The 17,213-nt window shown below is 43.3% G+C and overlaps 1 protein-coding gene across 2 annotated transcripts in view; it reads left to right on the top strand.

Annotated features, from left to right (window-relative positions):
• The window catches only part of RPTOR (regulatory associated protein of MTOR complex 1), a 178,123-nt gene that overhangs the window by 43,539 nt on the left and 117,371 nt on the right, over positions 1-17,213 (top strand). For both annotated transcript variants that reach the window (XM_068151258.1, XM_068151257.1), the window contains exons 4-6: positions 1,741-1,899; positions 7,675-7,821; positions 15,974-16,149. In XM_068151258.1, coding sequence (XP_068007359.1) covers positions 1,741-1,899; positions 7,675-7,821; positions 15,974-16,149 — 482 coding nt within the window. The remainder of the gene's footprint in view (positions 1-1,740; positions 1,900-7,674; positions 7,822-15,973; positions 16,150-17,213) is intronic.

The following is a 17,213-nucleotide window of genomic DNA, read 5'->3' as shown; positions in this document are numbered from 1 at the left end:
TCCCAGAAGGCTGAGTGTGTCAGATCACTGCTGCTCTTTTCACACTTTCCCCCCTTTCCCCTTTTGCTTGCTTTTCTGGGTTTTTGTCATCATGTAAATGATGCCATTCCTTGCCTCCATCTTTTCTGTTGCCTTGAGATGCCGACTATTAATTGTGCAGCGTGCCGTCTGTCTCTCAGGCTTCGTAGATAAGCAAACCATTTTTATATTGAAGTCCTTCATCCTCTTTTTACTATTTTAAGACTTCCTTATCTTTGCCTGTCAGAGAAGAAAGCCCCAAAAGCCCAAACTTCAGAGACCTTGATTTGCTTTATAAACAGGCTCCAGTAGCAGGTTTGTGTAGAAGTGTTTATGTGGCTGTCCTGCTCTGAAACTTCTTTCTTGATTTCAATACTTCAGCTTTAAATTTATTTATTTTTTAAGCTGTTGTGATTCTGGGTTCTCAGTCTCTTTGCAGTTCTGGAGAAGAGAGGAAGAAACAGACTTTTGTCTTTCAAAGGACAGTTGAAAGACTTTTTGTTATTATTTGGCCTTGCTTCAAAAAAAAGAAGGCGGCACTTATGACTATGACAAACTAGCTGCTACATAGACATCTTGAACTTAGCCCAGTAAAAAGGTTTTTGAAGTATTGGAGTGTTTTTTTTTTAATGGTTTGGGGTTTTTTTCCCCTCAAATATAGAAATGTGCTCTGATGTTTGTGCTTGTTGAGCTGTGTAGCCAAGAACAGTAATGTGGCGTCCACAGCCAAAGCTGTGATGATAACGAACCCACAGTTGTTCCTAAAGGAAGGGTCAGTTGCCAAGGGCTCTCCATCAGTTTGTCCTCTTTTTTTACCCAGCTGTAGGGATATAAAATGCCTAAGATTTTAATATGCTTTTATCGTTAGAATAGTTTTGTCTTACAGTGTGAGCTGTTTGAGGTTCATGGATTTGTAGAATAGTTTGACTTGGAAGGGATCTTAAAGGTCCATCACCCCCACCATGGGCAGAGACACCTCCCACCAGCCCAAGCTGCTCAGGGGCTCATCCAGCCTAGCCTTGAACACCTCCAGGGAGGGGGCATCTGTGACCTCCCTGGGCAGCCTGTTCCAGTGTCTCACCACCCTCACTGTAAAGAATTTCTTGCTGATCTTCAGTCTCAATCTGCCCTCCTCAAGCTTCAATCCATTCCCTGTCATCCTATCCCTACCAAGCCCTTGTAGAAAGTCCCTTCCTGGCTTTTTGTGGGCTCATTTCAGGTACTGGAAGGCTGCTCTAAGGTCTCCCTGGACCCTTCTTTTCTCCTAAATGAACAGCCCTAAGTCTCCCTCATAGGGAATGTCCTCATAGGGGAGGTTCTCCAGCCCTCTGATCATATTTGTTGCCCTTCTCTGGACCCTCTCCAGCAGTTTGACGTCTGTTGCTGGGGGCACTAGAATCCTGGCCTTGGCTCAGGTGGTAGCACATAAGCCTTTCAATGGGAAGGTTGTGAGTTCAAGCCTGCAGTGGGCAGGAGTATTCACACTGGGCAGCAGGGTCCTACCTCCCTAGTCATGAGGTCTGTGGTGACAGGTTGGACTCGATGATCCTCGAGATCTCTTCCAACCTTGGTGATACTGTGATAAACTGGATGCAATACTCCAGACGTCCCTGCTGACTGGAGGGGTCTTGGACAAGACCCCATGAGAGTCCCTTCCAAGCTGATGCACTCTGTGCTTGTCTCTACAGTTCAAATCCTTAATCTTACATTTTCTGTCACTAGGCCAGGTACAAGCAGAGTCTGGACCCTACGGTGGATGAAGTGAAGAAGCTGTGTACATCCCTGCGTCGAAATGCCAAGGAGGAGCGGGTTCTTTTCCACTACAATGGACATGGTGTCCCCAGGCCAACAGTAAATGGGGAGATCTGGGTCTTCAATAAGGTGAGTCTGCCGAGCAGAGCTGAACAGCTGAATCTTTTTCACTGCTGTGTAAATTATTGAAGTGTTCTCTTTAGAGAACAGCTCGGTTTTCACGGTTTAAAATGCATTCACAAGTATTTGTTTGATTCCCTGCTGAGAGCTATTTGCTTTCTTTGTGTTCTTGAAGTTCTGTGAGACCAAACAGGTTGTCCCTCACCTCCCTGTGGGGCAGAAGAGGTTTATTTTCAGGTGCACTGAAGCTCATTTGCAAAACATTGAGGAGCCAGCTACTTCCACTTGCTTCCTCTGCTTTTCAGAGGGAGCAGTGAGCTCTGGCAGGTCTGGCCAAACAGTGACTCTTTGCTGCCTTATGCTACCAACTGATTAAGTTCTTATATTAAGTTCTTACCATGAATCTTATGCTTAAAATGCCTACTAACTCTGAACAGTCATTGTTCAAACTACTTGGAGATAGGGCCTGAGGACAGTAAACTGCACAGCGGGCTCTGCTTCCAGAGCACAGAGTGCTGCAAAGCCTCAGAGTCCAATATCTTAGGTAGCTTTTTATATTCTGGAAGCCTTTTGGTACTCCTGCTTAGCCATGGCTGGGAGCCATGGTTTGTACAGCTGTGTAATTCACATGCAACACCCTTCAGGTGATTGCAGGTGATTTCTAAATGCATTTTGCTTTGCTTTCCCTTTGGTTAAGCTGTTTAGTGTCTGTTAAGAATGGAGGCTTAGGAAATTCATAGCTACTGCTTGTAGCTGAAAACTACATTGGGCAGGCAGGACTTGCATTCATTACTGTAGATATGCTCCTTTTTTATTTTGGGGGCTTATTGAGCTTCTTTTCTTATACTTCACATGTGTTATTTTTATAATTGGCTGATCATTCACTGGTAATTTGCAAGAGGGCAAGCTAGAAGAGAAGGGGAGAAAGTGCAAGAGGGCATCACTTCATCCTGGTGCATCTATGTTGGAGAGATGATTAGTATTCAAACCAATAAACAACGGGTCTGAGTGCTAATTCATTGTGAAGCTGAATTTTGGTGTTTAAGAGCAAACAGGAGTGACCTTCTGCTTGCTTAACAGCCAGTGGGTAATAAATAAGCCAGAAAGAATGCTGGGCAGAATGTGTTACACGTGGAACAAGAGGAAATTACTGCTCAATGAAGTTGTGTGTAGTGCCAAATGCTTTATTAAGAGCTTACTGGATATTTGCCAGTTTGCCTGCAGTATCAGCTGGGGTAATGTGCTGTGGACACCACTGGTGAGTAGGAGCTGATTGTCAGAGGTTGGTGGGGAAAGTTGAAGTTTAGTAAATTTTGCAGCATGTCACCAAATATTGGGGTTTGGGGAAAAAGAATGAGACAGGACTGGAACTTTTCATTTAAGCATAGGATTAAATTCAAGGAAATAAGGAAATTTAAGGAAAAAGTCAGCAGTGTTTAGAATTCAGTCCTAAGGAATTCAGGCTCAGCTCTAAGCAGAGGTCCTAATGAGGCTCAGTATTGCAGCCCTCTGGAATTGGAATAGCAGAGGGACTGAAATTTGCCTGTTCTGACGTTTTAGAATTAGATTTAAGATGCTCATGCATGCTCTTGAAGTCTCAGTTGTGAGAGCATGAAGGCAGAGCTGGAAAAGGACCTCGAAATCATCCAAGTGAGGGGCCAAAGGAGGGAAACAAGCCTTGCTGGTGTATATGGTGTGTTAAAACCTGACCTGTGTTTGTTGAAGCAAATAGAGTTCTTGGGATTTATACTGACTTCACATGGGCTGAGGCTGACCACCTTTCTCCTGGTCCTGGTGGTCTAGACTCATCAGGCTGTTAGCAAGGTTCTGGTGCAGGTGCTGCAAGAGAGCACAGGACGGGGGCACACAGGAGCTGTGATGTCCGCTTTCATTCAAGGATAGGAGACAGCCATGGAATTTCAAGAGCCTGTCCAAGCTATTCCATATGCTTTTGTTCTCAGTCTGTAGATGTTAATGTTTCCTTTCCCCTTTTTCTCTCATAAAATGGGATTGTAGCCATCATGGGGCTGATGGTGGTGACAGAGAGGACTTTTCCTACTGTGTACTCCCAGAGCCCAGCCTCCCTGTTGCACAGGCTGCCAGAGCCGTCTGGGTTAGTGACCCTGTTCTTTAGGCAGCACATGGAGTATGCTCCCTCACTAACTACTATTTGTAGTGCTGTAGTTAGTTAATTTTTACTTTGCAACTCAACAAACAAAACCATTCCTGAACTCTTTCAGTTAGAGAATAGGATGTACAAAAAGAACTGGGGATGGGTTCCCACAGGTTCGTTGCCACATGGTTAATTTCCTCAGATTTCTGAGAGTTTCCTTGAAGTTCAGAAATCCCAGGCCAGAAGCTGAACACAGCAACCTTCAGAGGAAGCTTTTCTAGCTTCAGAGAAATCTCTTTAGAGAATACTCTTCAAGCATTGTTTCATCTTGGATAGGAAATAGAAAGAAAAACTGCACCATGCTTTGGAAGGAATTGATTATTTTGAGAATGTCCTTTCCCTGAGTCTGTTTTGTCTTGGTGTTGTACAAAAAGACACAAAATGGGTGCAGGGTCAGAAGCAAATTCCACTGCTGGTGTGAGCACGCAGAACACAAAAAGTGCATCATCGTCATGTTCATGTTAAGTCCTTTGGAAACTCTTTACATATCAATCATCATTTCCACATCTCTGCTCAAACATCTGTTTGACCAGGTAAGGGACAGAAGCTGCAGTCCTCCTTCATGGCATGCAGCTCCTTGTTTGGGCGGGCTGCTCTGGTTGGCTTGCATTACAAACCAGTGCTTACTTCATTATGGAATTGTACATTATTTTGTGGTAGGCTTCCTGCTCTGGCTCACTGAACAGTATTGACATCCAAAGGGAAGGTTGAGACAGTCCCTTACAGATCAGTTAATTTCATAGAATCATAGAATGGTTTGGGTTGGAAAGGATCTCCAAAGGTCATCTAGTCCAATCCCCACTGCAGTCAGCAGGGACATCCTCCATTAGAACAGGTTGCTCAGAGCCTTGGTGAGCCTGACCTTCAGTATCTCCAGGGATGGGGCTTCAACTACCTCCCTGAACAACCTGTTCCAGTGTTCCACCACCCTCATGGTAAAGAACTTGTTCCTAACATCCAGTCTAAACTTACTCTAATGTCAAACCATTGTCCCTCATCCTATCACTATAGGCTGTTGTAAACAGTCTCTCTGCAGCCACCTTGTAGGCTCCCTTCAGGTACTGGAAGGTAGCTCCCATGTCTCCCTGGAGCCTTCTCTTCTCCAGCCTGAAGAACCCCAGCTCCCTCAGCCTGCCCCTGTAGGAAAGGTTTGGAGATAATCACAGGAGGTAATTTGGCTATATGATAGGAGATCATTTGTCATTATCTGGCATGTTGCCAGAAGTTGAAGATGCATTAACATGCTTTTCATCTCTTTATTGGGAGTGCTGCTGTATTAAGAAGGAGCAGTGTTCTTTTCTTAGTATTGCTTGCTACTATTTCCTGAGATAATCCCAACATGGTTTCAGAAAGGTAAAAATCCACCCCCCCACCCCCTGACTTCAGTCCATGTTTATTCTGAAGTTCTCTGCAAAATCTGAAGAATGTGTTTTTTTTAGTGAAATATTGTTGAGTTGTCCTTTAAGCAGTTGCTTCTGAAATCTGTTCCAGATCCCATTTCCAGTGTGGCTGTTTGGCGTGTCACTCCTTTCCAACAGTCACAGAGGGATGGTGGGAGCTGTGCTAACAGAACAGAAACTTTCTTGCTGAAAACCAGACAGTACTGAGAACAAAACATACGGACAAGCTCTTTTCCTCCTCACAGCCCCAGCGTGGCAGAGGCAAGATGAGCAAGCCTCAAAAGATCACCCTGAGCAGCCGTGCTAGAAAGCTATTATTTAACACTCCTTTGTTTTTTGGGGTTGGTTTTTTTTTTACTATCTCATTTACATATCATTAGCAAACTCACCAAGTTATATGTGACCCCCACAGTACAGTTGGAACATAAAATTCTTCTGCTTGGAAATATCACAATATTAATCAGGGCTATAATCCAATCTCCCCTGTAGCAAATATGCATTATAAATATAAAATGAAAACAATGCAAAGCCCATAAAAGCTCCCTGATTATGTGGTGTCAGAGCAGCATATAAAACATATGCAACTTATGATTGGAATGGGCTTAAGCTGAGTGATACCCTTGGAAAAAAGGTCTGGGCCGAGAGTGAGTTGTTTGTGCCTCAGTCTATCCTGCAACAATTTGCAAAGTTCATACCCCCCCCTAAAACTTTGGCTTTTAGAAACAAATTCTCCTGTTGACTTGAATGAAACAACCAAAAGCTTCTGCATGTGGGCAAACCTGCATTTTGAAATGACTGTTTCCTGCCTTAGCTAACATCTGGTTTATGGCCACTTCTCTCTATGCTGATGCTCAGAAATTTGATGTTGGTAAAAGTTTACTAGTTTGGTTACAGCTATTTGAAGTCTCTTGAATAGAAATGGGAGTTAGGATCCCATACATCACTCTGCTGGTGCTAATAGGAACCTCTCAGCTTTTCCTCTGGATTTTGGGCTGGAGTTCAGTGCTGTACGAACATGACCAGGTTGCCCTCTGGCTGCGGATGGGCAGGATCATGCAGTCAGCCCAATGTATTTGGTAGACACTTTACAGGCTCCAAACCCACAAATCTCCTTTGATTTGTAGTTTTAGTTCTGCCACTTAATTTAGGGTGCAGCCATCCATGGGCAGTTTTCAATGGCTGATTTTTGATCCACTTGCCTCTGGTTATTTGGGGGCATGAAGATGGAAGAGGAAGCAGCAAGTATTTCATATTTACAGAATCCAAACCATTGCAGCTTCACTTTGTTGGAGGAAGGCTTTGCTGGGTTTAATTTTGTTGGGTACTTCTGAAGGCAGCACAGAAGTTAAAGGCTGCAATAAAACTATGAAGCATCTCATAAAACTAAAGTGACGTAGCTGCTGATGGGCTACATGTCTTTAATTAGCCATCTTGATTTATCGATGGAGTTTTCAGTTTAGGATGTTTGATGTTAAATTAAAGACAGCTGCTTTCCATCCTGCAACAGTCTTGCAGAAACTTGAGATAAAATTGGACTACTAAATGCTGGTTGGAGTGGTTAGGACATATCAAAGCATCCCTCTGCTGAGGTTTACAATTTTAGTTTAGAGTTTAGTCTTTCGAATAATACTCCAATAAAATCTGCGTGTTGTTTGAGTTGGAGATGGGGTTTGTAGTCCTCATTATTACAGATTCACAGGTTGCAATGGGTTGGAAGAGACCCTCAGGTCATTTGGGCTAACCCACCTGCAGTGAACAGGGACACCTCCAACTAGATCAGGCTGCCCAGGGCCATATGAGGTCTGATCTTGAATGTCTCTAGGGCTGGAAGGGGCCTCAAATATATCCCTGAGCAACCTGTCCCAGTATTTCATAACTCAATGTAAAGAACTTCTTCCTTATGTCCAACCTAAATCTCCCCTGCTCCAGTTTCAAACCATTGCCCCTTACCTTATCACTACAAGCCCTTCCAAACAGTCCCTCCCCAGCCTTCCTGTAGGTCCCTTTCAGAGAGTGAAATGCAGTGGTTGATATTGCTATTGATCACTGTTCCCCATCTCCTGTCTAGGTTTTATTTTGAGATTTCAGGATTGGATTTTGGGTGGGTTTTTTTTTTTGGGGGGGAGGTGTTTTTTATTCTCACTGTTGAAAATTGTGTGGCTTTTCTGTCTCTTTATAACTCAAGTGTTTGTTTTTTCTTATTTCCTGCAGAACTATACCCAATACATTCCCCTCTCCATATATGACCTGCAGACTTGGATGGGCAGCCCATCCATTTTCGTCTACGATTGCTCTAACGCTGGCCTTATCGTCAAGTCATTCAAGCAATTTGCACTACAGAGGGAGCAAGAGTTGGAGGTGAGATCACAGTCTATACAGCAGAGGTTGTTTTGGTTTTTTTTTCATTTGTGTTTCTGCCACAGGGTTGAGTCCAAGCCTTGCTTTGCTACGTGCAGCTTAAAATTATGCTTGGAACGACAGTGGAAAGCAAATTAATTAGCAAATAATTTTGCCGCTCCAATCTTTCTGGTTCAGGGAGAACTATCCTATTAAACTTGGAACAATTTTTAATACAAGCACTAATTAAATGGTAATGTTAATAGAGTCAATTTGTGCCCTAATGGTCTTTTTAGCTGAGATAAATGCTGAGGTGAACTAGACATATTTATTTTCATTGCAAAAGTCTAGCATCTGGGGATGTGTTTGGATGCAGTTGGGGTTTTGTGCCTGTGAAAATGCAAACCAAAATAAACCAAGCCTGATACACAGAGGGGTTGTGACTGTGGTGGTTTCAGTTCACAGAGTGCTCGAGTTGAGTGACTTGCTAATGAAAAGCTGTCCTTTGCTGCAAATGTAAATAGTAACTCATTTATTGAAGTAGCTCTGAAATGCAAAGTGGAAGGTAAGAAGTCAAGACTCACCATGGGATGGCCAGACTCCCCACTGCCAGACATTCCTGCTAGCTTTAGCTTACACAGGGAGCACATTTTTTAAAGGTTAACTTCTTTCACTCTCACAGTTTGAAGGCACTCTTTTAAACCCCCCAAACTTCATGGAAGGATTATTAATTAATCAGGCAACCAACTGTCACAAATCCTTCAAGCAGCTATTAACAGTATTCCAGCCTATAATCCCTTTCATTCTGCTTTCCAGTTTCTGGAGATGCTTTTGTGGTGGCTGTTTTGGCAGATGGAAGTTCCATTCTCCTGACAGAAACCAGTCTAATAGCTTGAGATGTGTGGGTTGTTTCATTATTAATTCTCTTCAACCAGTGATAATGCCATATTTTGTACAGAGAAGAAACTTCCCGAAGTCTGAGGCTTGGAAAGAACATGAGGCTGCAAGACACAGATCAGTAGTATTGGTAATAGATACTTTTTGAAGGTTACCTTCTTTTATAGCCAAGGAAAATGTCTGGTGGCCGTATTATGTTGTCCTTTTCCAAGTTGTCCTAGCAGCTTGTGGCTTTCATTGTGATATTTTTCAGAGCCTTACAGGGAGGCTGCAGGGGGACTTTTCAGAAGGGTGTCTAGCTGTTGGACAAGGGGGAATGATTTTAAGCTGAGGGAGAGTAGGTTTAGACTGTATCCTAGGAAGAAGTTCTTCAGTAAAAGGGTGATGAGACTCTGGAATAGGTTGCCCAGGGAGGATGTGGATGCCTCCTCCCTGGGGGTGTTCAAGGCCAGTTTGGATGAGGCCTTGAGCAGCTGAATGTAGGTGGGAGGTGTCCCTACCCATAGAAAGGAGGTTGGAGTAGATGATCTCTAAGGTCCCTTCCAACCTAAGGCATCCTAGGATTTTTCCTTTGTTTTCCTCATTCTGATCCTAAGCAGGTAAAAAATGACTATAACTTTACCTTCCAGACTGGACAAGGGTTGCTTACAAAGAGAATGATGAGCGCAAGTAGCACCCTGAGTCTTTATTCCAACAAAAAGATTAAATCCTTTTTTGCTCTACTTTTTTAAATTTTAGTTTCTTCTGTGAAATATGTGAGGTGGGAAAACTAATTTAGTGTTCTTTTTTCCCCTCTTTGCAACACAGGTTAAAATCTCACCAGTTGATTTGATTATGAAAATGCTTTCAGGCTTCTATGTCAGCTTTCCATTCTGTGTCTTTAGATTTCATTAGCTGCTGATGACTTACTGAGATAACTGCTTATTGTTAATAGAAAGCAGAAGACTTGGTGACAGAGAAGTGCTTACAGTGCCATACAAAGCATGAATTAGAATTCATTTGGAACACTAGAAATAACTGAATTGTTCAAATTGATGGAAAGTGAAGTAAAGCTGGAACCAGTGCACAAGAGGGGCTGCTAAGAGTGATCAAGATAATTGTTAGCTCATTTTACTGAAAGGAGATTAGAGGAGCTTGTTGGGCTCTTAAATCTCTTGGTGGAAAGACTGAGGGAAGCTATAGCTGGTTGGGTTTGGGGTTTTTTTTCCCCCCCCAAATCCCTTTTTTGGATAGCACAGAGCACTTCCAGGTGCCATCAGATTATGCATACTTCCACCAGAGACATAAAAATTAAGTACAAGGTATTTCTAGGTATCTCTGCAGCCCCATTATATTGTTCATGGAATATAAAGGCTGCTGCTCTCCCTTAAAGTAAAATCTAAATCTTATTCAGCCTCCAAAAAGAGGAAGCACAAAAAGAAATGATAGCTTGGGAGTGATAGAAAAGCAGCTTCTCAGAGCTACCTGAGAAGAGATAATGTAGCACTGCATGGGACATTGTCTTCTGGAGAGAGCTGCCTCCAAAATAGCACTTGAATAGTAAATGCTTTTTAGGTTTTGGCCTTTTGTTAGTAAATACAGGGCTGGGAGTGAAGAGCTGTGTAGGTAGAAAGAGGATACTGGTTTCAATAAGAAGACTCTTTGCCAGGGGCAGGAATCTCTCCTGTCTTATCCTGGTGGACAAATTGCAATGGAAGCTATTTTTTATCTTCAGCAAGACTGCTTCTCTGAGGGAGGTGAAGGTGAGACAGAAGACCTAGGTCTGGAGATGCCAGAGCCACTTGAGGTGCAACTGGGTTTTGGTGGGATGAGGAATGGGCAGAGATAATTTTGTCACTTGATGGTGGGTTTCAGGAAGATGGAGATGGACTCTTCTCAATGGTCCCCAGTGACAGGACAAGAGGTAATGGGCAACAATGTGAGCATAGAAAGTTCCATCTAAACATGAGAAGGAATTTCTTTACTGTGAGGATGGCAGAGCTCTGGAACTAGGTGATTCTTGAGGTCCCTTCCAACCCTAACAATTCTATGATTCTATTGGTTTCCCTTCCCCAAAGACTTGGTGTCTGCAGAGCAGCAGTGTCCTGGCTGTGCCTGCCCTGAGCTAGGAGCTCTGCTCAAAACATGTAGTGGAAGGAATGGCTCTGGGTGCTCTTAATCATCTAATTAGCTGGCTCTGATGATTCTGTGAGTGCATATAAATACAGTGTAATTCTGGAGAATTAAGCAGGCACTTTAAGTGTGCTGTGCTAACAATGATAAAGCAGTAGGCTCGTTAGTTCTGATTAATTTTCTGGGTAATTGTGACATTGTGTTTCCTCTGACTAATCCCTGTTTCATACAGCAAAGGTCTGCAGTCTTGCGGCCACATTGGAGCTGTAGAGAGAGAAGCAAAGGCTGAAAGGCCTCTCCTAGATCTTTACTTTACTGCATAAGACAAAACTTTTGGGTTTCTACTTTGCAGTTTGAATTTTTGAGCAGCGTGCACCCTTCACAGCTGCATTCTGACTGGTTTTGTTCTCTGCCTGTGGAGGAGGTGGGTGTTGTGGTGGGAGTGCCTGCTCGTTTTCCCCTCCAGCAGGGTACATGACTAAGTAGCCCTAATTGGAGCTGAGGACTCACAGTTTTTATTTTTCCATCTTCAACATTCATTCTCAAAAAAAAAAAAACACCCAACTTAGCTTAACGACAGCACAGCAGAATGGGATCTGGCACCAGCAGCATGTCTGGGAGGAGAATTTTTTTCTAACCCACCATCTGCTGGGAGAGAGGAACATCTCCTCTTCTGGAGCTGCATTAATGCCTTCCACTTGGGAAGAGGATGTTCACAGCAGGGGTTGTGTGGAGCTGGCAGGTCTGGTCGTCAACACTTCAGATAACAACTCCTAGCTCCAGTCTTGGGGCAGAGTTCCTCCACAAAGTTTACCTTGAACACGTCTGTTAATTCAAAAAGGGCTTGGTTTTCTCTCCCAGTCCTTGTTTCTCATCAAGTGCTTTTTTTCCTCAGTCAAATTATATAAGTACATAAATGTTTTCAGTAACAGTGGTTTAAAATCCATCTGTTGCTTCCCCTTCCCTTAATTACAGGCAGCAATACCTGCAATCCATTAGCTTTTCTCCAGATGGACACAGCACTGGCAAGGAGCAAAGCTCAGTGCTCCTGCAGCAGCTGTAATTTGTTTTCAGAACAAATTAATTGCCACCATCTTACAGGAATGATGACATATTTCAGTATAATTGATCAAGGAATATAGAATCATAGAATGGTTTGGGTTGGAAGGGACCTCCAAAGGTCATCTAGTCCAACCCCTGCTGCAGTCAGCAGGGATATCCTCTACTAGATCAGGTTGCTCAGAGCCTTGTCGAGCCTGATCTTGATTATCTGCAGGGATGGAGCCTCAACTGCCTCCCTAGGCAATCTGTTTCAGTGTTCCTCCACCCTCATGGTGCAGAACTTGTTCCTAACATCCAATCCAAATCTCCTCTTCTCTAATGTCAAACCATTGCCCCTTGTCTTATCACTCCAGGCCTTTGGAAACAGTCCCTCTGCAGCCTTCTTATAGCTCCCTGCAGGTACTGGAAGGCTGCTCTAAAGTCTCTTTGGAGCCTTCTCTTCTCCAGGCTGAAGAACCCCAGCTCCCACAGCCTGTAACACTAAACAGGCTGTGGTCCAAGGCTATATTCTCACTGTTTTTTGTCTGAAAGTCTGTGGATTGCCAGTCACCCTGAAAGAACAACAGGCAACACAAGAAGTGCTCCGTGGCTAGCAAGGCATTTTTTACTTTCAAGCCTTACACAGGAAAACAGGCATCTCTTTGCCTTGAGAATGTCCTACTGCTGAAAGAAGTGAACTAGTCATGACCTGCTGCAAGGTCTACATCTGATTGCTTGTTTACAGGAAAAACCCAGTTAAAGACTGTAGGTAAATGCATATTGATCATTCTGATAACCTTTTGCATAAGGTAGGAGCTTCACGTGGTTTGCTGTCCTTACACTTGTGAGTATAATTTTTCCAGTTCATGCTTTTTTATCTTTCTTTAACCTTCCACTTATTCCATATCTTGCCCTCATAAAAAAGTTATATTGATGAGGTAAGCAAGCAGTCTAGGAAGTGTGACTTCAGTGGATGTTCTAAGGATGCAAAAATAAGTGTTCAGAGTGGGCTTTACTTGACCCGCTTCTGTGGCTTTTTTCCCCCCTCCATTTTCTTTTACTTGTAAAAATGTTTTGCTCTGTCATTGTGCTTAGAAGTCTGACAAGATCTGTAATTGCTAGCTGGTGGTTTATGTTCATTTTATGGTTGCTATTAGTTCATCTCCTAATGGATAAACATTTACTCTGCCTGTGTCACAGCTTCTTACTCTGTGGAAGCCAAGAGTTGAGCAGGTCTTGGAGTATGAACTACTTCCCTGTCAAAACTGAGGGTGTAACTCACTACCAGACCATGATGAATGTCAAGGATTTTACACTACTCACACACTACTCAGAAAGCAGAAAATCCATCTAAATGTACTTCCCACCTACAGAGCCCACTTATGAGGCTGCCCAGAGGGCAAGTCCTCTAGGAAACGGATAGCCATAGCTAAGCAGTTTGCTTTATATTTATGCATCTGTGAAGACCTAATGCTTTTCCACACTCCCTCATGCCTTTCTCCTCAAATGAAAGATTTTTCAGTATTTTAATTTGCTTTTTTTGTTGTTGTTTTGCTACTAGCATGCAGCTTAAGCGTTACTGAGAGTAAATATCACTAGAGGACAAGCAATGACTTGAGGGTAGCTTTGTTTCCACCCAAGGTGTGGCATGACTCTGTGCTGAAAGCTGCACGACTCACCTGAGAGCAAGGACAAGTCTTAGTTCATGTGAACAACTTGGGAAAGCCAAAGTGTGTGTCACTGCTGCCTCTGGGATTAGAATAGAAAAGAAATGTTTAAAGAATTAAAAAAACCTAATAGGAATGCATGAAATACCATCTGAAACTTAGCTGTTGCTTATCAGGTTGCTTTGCTAGACAGGAGAAGCTGAGAGAGCTGAGGCTGTTCAGCCTGGAGAAGTCTCTGTGGGAGACCTTATAGTGGCCTTCCAGTAGCTGAAAGGGACCTACAAGAAAGCCAGGAAGGGAGGGCTTGCAGTGATAGGACAAGAGGGAATAGATTGAAGCTTGAGGAGGGGAGATTTAAACTGGAGGTGAGGAAGAAATTATTTACAGTGATGGTGGTGACACACTGGAACAGGTTGCCCAGGGAGGTCATGGATGTCCCCTCCCTGGAGGGGTTCAAGGCCAGGTTGGATGAGGCCTTAAGCAATCTGTACTCATAGGAGGCGTCCCTGCCCGTGGCAGGGGCATTGGAATGGCATGATCTTTAAAATCCCTTTCAACCCAAACCATTCTATGAATCTATGAGTCTGTGATTGTGCCAGGCTCTGGGTTTGTAACATGAGTATTCTGTTTGCCATTGACCCTTCTGAGACACCAAATGGGTTTCCTCCTCAGATGGACAGAGTGTTTGACATGTAAAGATGGGAAGGAATGAGTTTGTTAGTCAACTGTGTCACCTTACTCAGGTGAAAGTGGCTGAAGTGTTGGTCTTTAGAAGAATGTTCTGTTAACTTGGGTAGCAGCACATAGATCACTTTGATGGCTCTTTGCTTTCCAGCTCTTACATGAAAGGAAATGAAGACCCACATGGTGCCTTTTTATTTTTCTTCTCACCTCTTCCTTTAAGAACCTTTCAGTACCAGAGATCAAAACTTTGGTTGACTGAGGTGTTTATTTCACTGAGCTGTTTCAGAAAGGCACCAGAAAGATGGTCTGTGGGTTTTGTTCTGTGAATTAATAGTCTCCAAAATCATCCTCTTAATCAAAATTGTAATTAGGAGAAGCAGTGTGGTTGTGAAAAATGGGAGCGTTGGTATATGTGGTGGTTTACACTCTGCAGACTGGTGGTTGGACAGGTTAAGTGGTTGGTGTTAGTGCAGGTCAGAATCAGAGAAACTCTCTTTCACAGCAGACTTGACCCTCAGATGTAAAAGCCCCTGAATGTGCCTCTGTGTCTCCTCTGTTTCCCACTTTTTCTTGAAATTGATGCACAGCATATAGAGGGAAAGACTTTATAGAATGCTCAGGCACAGGTGCTTCTGATCTGCAGATGCTCTAACAGCATCACCGTTGGGTTGGAAAAGACCTTAAAGATCATTAAGGCCAAACATCAACCCAATGCCACCATGCCCACCAGACCATGTCCCCAAGTGCCAGGTCTGCATGTTCTTTGAACACCTCCAGGGATGGGGACTCCACCACCTCCTTGCGGAGCATGTTCCAGTGCTTGACCTCCCTTTCAGTCGGACCAATGCACCCCATTACTCCTGGGTGAGCATGAAATCTGCAGTGACATCTCTCAGTTCTGAGCATTTCAAACAGCTGATTATGACAAATTAAATACAAACTGGTCCAGTCTTGGAAAATTCTTCCTTATTACAACGGTTCTAGATCTTGAGATGCAAAGACTTTACTTTAAGGTTACTTTGCAGTGTAACATTCACTGCTTGGAACAGAAATTACCATGTTTTCTCCATCTAGAGTAGCATGTATCAGGACTTTGAAGCCTTTTGCTGAATCATTGATTAATAAATGCATCTGTGGAGACATTAATATTTGCATTGCAGAAGGCAGTGCACGTTTCTCTTTCTCTTTTTGTTTGAAGAGAGCCCTTCTACTTAGCCAGGGTAATTTCCTCTTATTTTCCAGCTTGACCTTTTTGCTCTGGAGAAGTAGAAAGGTGTGTGAGGTGAACCAAAGGGAGCTCTGTATTCTCTTGGCTCACCAAGAGTCGTCTTTATCCTCTGTGGCAGGAAATGCTGCCTAGTACAGCCAAATGAGTTGCATTTTTCCATTTGGAGCTGTTCTGCCATCTGTGGTAAATGGTTATGAGCCACAGGAAGGATGGTTTTTGCTTAAATATAAAAGAAAGAATAATTAGCCCAACTTGCTTCTACAGTGCTTGATTCCAAGCTGGCAGATGTGAGCTGAAGACTCCGAAGTGGTGATCACAGTTCAGTCTGTTGCAAGTTGTTGGGTTTGGTCTGTAGTATTGTTATGGTAAATATACTTAAATACTGTTAATTATATGTGAGTTGAAACTGGCTGCTGCTGCTGCTACAACTTCTCTGAATCCAGAGATGCTGTGAGCTTTGACAGCTCTTCAGTGCTTATTTTCAAGATGGTGTAGAAGTGAACTTCACAGAGTTCACCCCCAGTGCTCTCCTTCATCTCCCTAGGTAGCTGCGATTAACCCAAACCATCCGCTTGCTCAGATGCCTTTGCCACCCTCTATGAAGAACTGCATTCAGCTGGCAGCCTGTGAGGCCAACGAGCTGCTGCCCATGATCCCTGATCTGCCAGCTGACCTCTTCACGTCATGCCTTACTACCCCCATCAAAATCGCTCTGAGATGGTGAGTATCCTCCCCGGTGTCGAGGGTGAGTGCACGACTCGTGTGGCTTGTCTGGTGAGCTGACAGATTTGTTAATCCAAATGCTTCTTCTAACCTAAAGTTTCTCTCTGCAGTATTGAATTACAGGATTTGAACTATGCATTTGGGGCAGCATTTTTATTAATCACAACTCCAAAGGTGAAGACATTGTTATCTTCTACTTGTTATGTTTTAGATTCCAGCTCAATATCTAGGTTTGCTCAGATTAAGGGATTTGCTGTTCTGGGAATTAAATATCTGCTTCTCCAGGGAGCAGGAATAGTACCTAGTGCAATGCAAGTTTTTCTGTGAATTGTCCTTTGTACAAATCACATTCCAAATCTTGCAGCTGCTGTAAATAACCCAGCAGCTCCAAACAGTGCTGGAGTGCAAGCAATTGAGCGATAAAGCAAAGGAAGATGCTGTGGAGTGACAGAGCAAGTTAATTAGGCAGAAAGTTATAAAAGTCTGCTAGAGATAGCAGCAAGCTTTCGAAGAACAGTATTTTTACCCAGCAACAGAGAGGAGCAAGAACAACTCTGGTTTAGCTGTCTTTTGGGGATAGTTATCACTCAACCGTTCTTGTACTCTTGCTGATTTGTATAAGCAACAAACTGAGTTGATGTGGTTTAGGTGCGTGGTGCATTTCACTGCTACCTGAGGTACAGCACAAAATCTCTGCAGTTTTTTTAAGCCCTGTTTTGATTTCCTGAGCTCACAGGGTGACTCTTACAAGAGTCACAGCTTGTAAACACTGGCAGTAGTCTTGGATAATTTTGAAGAGTAAGGCAAAGAGCTTAAGGAATGTTTTCAAGGGAAGGTTTTGAGAGAGCTAAGGACAAAATGATTTTTCTGACTCATGTCGTGGGCCAGGAGTCTGAAGTAATGGGAGACTAGCCTAGAGATTCAGCCAAGGCACAGCAAACCTCTGAATCAGTTAGGCAGATGTGTGCTTTAAAATCCTTTCTGGTTTACATTTCCCTTCTATTTTAAAAGCAAAACCTTCTGTTGCTTTTCCAAGATACCAGTCTGGTTGCTGTGCTAAC

Source organism: Melanerpes formicivorus, unplaced genomic scaffold (genome assembly GCF_026170545.1).
Source record: "Melanerpes formicivorus ecotype bairdi unplaced genomic scaffold, bMelFor1.0.p_v2 SCAF_21, whole genome shotgun sequence".
NCBI classification, from domain to species: domain Eukaryota; kingdom Metazoa; phylum Chordata; class Aves; order Piciformes; family Picidae; genus Melanerpes; species Melanerpes formicivorus.
This window is presented reverse-complemented; position numbering and strand designations above follow the sequence as displayed.